The sequence below is a fragment of the Nicotiana sylvestris genome, chromosome 11 (assembly GCF_000393655.2).
Source record: "Nicotiana sylvestris chromosome 11, ASM39365v2, whole genome shotgun sequence".
Classification (NCBI taxonomy): Eukaryota; Viridiplantae; Streptophyta; class Magnoliopsida; order Solanales; family Solanaceae; genus Nicotiana; species Nicotiana sylvestris.
Window position 1 is genome coordinate 116,856,441 of NC_091067.1, and position 3,430 is coordinate 116,859,870.

Here is a 3,430-nt window from a genome sequence, read left to right on the forward strand (position 1 = left end):
TTGAAGAAGAATACAGAATTGACATGCCTGAAGGAATCATACATCCCTTTTGACTACCTGTATGAAAGGTACGGTCACAGCATATCCTAACGAGTTTGCCATCACATCCTTGGGACACATCCATCGAAGGGTTTTCGTCTTCATGTTTTGTTTCCTAGGGCTGATCGTGTTTCCGATGAAGAAAGGGAGAATCCATACCATGCTGGCTATGGTAACTAAGACCCTAATGTAGGGTATTGGTGGGCAGCCATTCAGCATCGTGCCCATGATCATTGTAGACATATACCGAGCCTTAGAGAAGTGTCAACAAGGAGCAAAACACTTCGAAGGCTGCAATTTATTACTTCAACTCTGGCTCATGGAACATCTCCAAAAGGGCGAATACCGACAAGAGATTCAGCGAAGGGACTGGGATGATCACATCGCTTTCCATCATCCAAAAAGAATGAATTAAATCCCCAATATGTTCGGTCAGCCTGAGAATGCCAAATGATGGGTTGAGCTATTTGATAATCTGACTGAAGAACAGGTTCAATGGATGTTCGAGTGGTTTCCGATCAAGGAATTCATCGCCCGATCCAGAGATGCACCTTTCCTGATATTGATTGGTCTGAGAGGAACATACCCTTATGTCCTTCTCCAAGTTATGAGGCAAGTTGGTAGGAAGCAAGTTATACCCAAGGTCGACAAGATGAGTCATTTCCGAGCTGATTTCCAAAATGATGATAGTCCCTACAAGTGCCAAGCTCATCATATGTGGCACTGCAAGATCATAATGGGGAGAGATACCATCGATCCAGACAAGTATCATGCTGGTTGTTCTCCTTTCTACTCAGGTTGGTTGAAAGACAATCATGATGGTCTGGGCCAGCCAGGATTTGTTTGGGAACACAAAATTATAGATGAAAAGGCCGAGGCACAAGTCAAGTACAACCAGTTGCGCAAAAGGATCCGTGAGTACGAGAGCGAACATCGTGAGATACAAGAGTCCAACCAGAAACTGATCGAGGAATGGAAGGACATGGTTGTCAGTGCCAACAAGAGGCTAGGATACTTGGAGCGAGGCATAGTAGAATTGGAGAGAAAATTTCTCAAAAGGGTTGAAGATTGTTAAAACACTGAAGGGACCGAAGGCGGACATCTAGCCAGAGCGAACCTATTGCTGGGACTTCGTGGGTTGGGGAAGCTATTCGACGGAGCCAAGGATGCCGAATCTGGGGAAGGTCCTTCTGGGACCAAGCAGATAGGAGTTTATCTTTTCACTTTATAAACGTAATAAGGTTAATTGCCATGAGTAACTTTTATTTCCTATTTATTTGGGATTCGTCTTATTTTTATCAATAAAATGAGGCATTTAGTGTTTTAAGTTCTCCAAACCAATCTGTCGCTAGGCCTACCTCGGGCACAAAGAGGTTCCCCAAATTAGGATACGTTTTACATTCCCGCACTATGTGTTTAAATATTGCAATACTTTTATAAATCCTTACTGACTTGATTACCTTTTATTTTTATTTTGTTTTCTTTTATTATTCCCCTCCCCAAAGGTTAGTTCGTGCACTCTGGCATCATCATCTTATTTCACAAGATCCAAGGGCCCTCCACCTACTCCTTCTCTCAGTCCTATTAAAGGCAAGAACAAAGGCAAGATGGAAGATTTAAACAATATCAGGAAGGAGAACATAGTTGAACGAGTAGAGGCCACTGATGGTCATGGTATTCGGGTTGCTAATGAAACATGTCCCAATTAGAACAGAAACTGCTAAAATTTCAAGAAGAGCTCGATCAAGTTCGGAATCTGGCAAGCCTGTCATTTTCCCTCAGCACCCTAGATATCAACTTCCCCAATACTCAAAACCCTACACCTCATCAAAATATCCCAAAACAGCAGAATCATCCCCTACCTCACTATTACACAGCTCCACCAAAGAACCAATGCAACACCTGCCATACCCCAAACAACACTCCATTACTCATCCCAGAACCTCAGAACTCCACAAATGACCATTTCCACACCTTTACACCAGGCCACCATAACAATCCCATCTATGTGGAGACCATGCCACACTCCACCCAACTTATCCCATGCACACTGAGTCTGACGAAAAGGACCTACTTATTAGGAACCTGGCCGAGGAGATTAAGAAACTGACCAGTCGGATCCAAGGCGTTGTGGGAAGCAAGGGAATCGAGGGGATGAACTTTGAGGATCTTTGCATACAGCCTGATGTCGAACTGCCTGAAGGGTACAAACCTCTTAAGTTCGAAATATTTGATGGTACGGGTGATCTAAGAGTCCATCTGAGGATATACTGTGACAAGCTAGTTGGAGTAGGGAAGGATGAAAGGATCTGCATGAAGTTGTTCATGAGGAGTTTGAAGGGATATACGTTATCTTGGTACATCAGCCAAGATCCCAAGAAGTGGTCAAGCTGGGTAGGCATGGCATCTGACTTTATGGACAAGTTCAGGTTTAATACGGAGAATGCGCCAGACGTGTTCTATATTCAGAATTTGAAGAAGAAGCCCACGGAGACATTTCGCGAGTATGCTACTCGTTGGAGGTCCGAAGCTGCTAAGATCAGACCTACCTTAGAAGAGGAACAGATGAACAAGTTCTTTGTTCGGGCTCAGGACCCACAGTATCATGACCGGCTGATAATGATTGAGAACCACAAATTCTCCGATATTTTCAAATTGGGTTAAATAAATGAAGAAGGTATCAAAAGCGATATGGTTACAAACTTCAAAGCCTTGCAAGATACAAATAAGGCTTTACAGTCCGGTGGTATGTCCAAGAAAAGGGACGTAGGGGCCACGATGGTCGCACAAAGGACCAAAGCTCCTCTCAAATACCAAACTTACCCAATGCCTCCACTCACATATCAGCCAACTCCAAATTACCAAGCACCCTCACCCTCATACCAAGCTCCACCACCAACCTATCAGTCACCTCCACCTCCTACATATCAACCTACTTCACCTAGATACTCCCAACCCGCTCATGTTTACCAAACCTATAATGCTCAACCATCCCACTATCAATCACCTACTCCACGCCAGAACTTCCCTATACCTCGACCTAATTTTGGTCGCAGACCTCCAAAATAATATACAGCCATTGCTGAACCCATCGACCAGTTATATGAGAGACTCAAAGCTGCTGGTTATGTCACCCCCATCCCTGCTTCAACCCCTGAGAACCCTTCTCAGTGGGTTAACCCAAACAAATCCTGTACATACCACTTCGGCATGGCACACCATCAATGAGTGTCATTCCTTGAAAGATAAGATCCAGTCTTTGATTAATAACAAGATCATTGGGGCAAAAGAACCCGCTCCAAATGTCCGTAATAACCCTTTGCTAGACTATAAGGGTGGAGGTATCCACATGATTGAAATAGAAGATGACTGGGATCCCGAGGGATCAATC

General features: G+C 44.1%; 1 protein-coding gene across 1 annotated transcript; it reads left to right on the forward strand.

Annotated features, from left to right (window-relative positions):
• Positions 1 to 2,082: 2,082 nt before the first annotated feature.
• Positions 2,083 to 2,703, forward strand: LOC138881540 (uncharacterized). The gene is made up of 2 exons (XM_070161774.1): positions 2,083 to 2,357; positions 2,406 to 2,703. Exons 1-2 carry the CDS (start codon positions 2,083 to 2,085, stop codon positions 2,701 to 2,703), a joined length of 573 nt encoding a protein of 190 aa, XP_070017875.1.
• Positions 2,704 to 3,430: the final 727 nt, after the last annotated feature.

Bases quoted from the DNA above. Each gene is read 5' to 3' on its own strand.
- LOC138881540 (XM_070161774.1), top strand. From the start codon at position 2,083: ATGCACACTGAGTCTGACGAAAAGGACCTACTTATTAGGAACCTGGCC. The intron at 2,358-2,405 runs GTTGTTCATGAG...TTGGTACATCAG, and splicing joins GATGAAAGGATCTGCATGAA to CCAAGATCCCAAGAAGTGGT.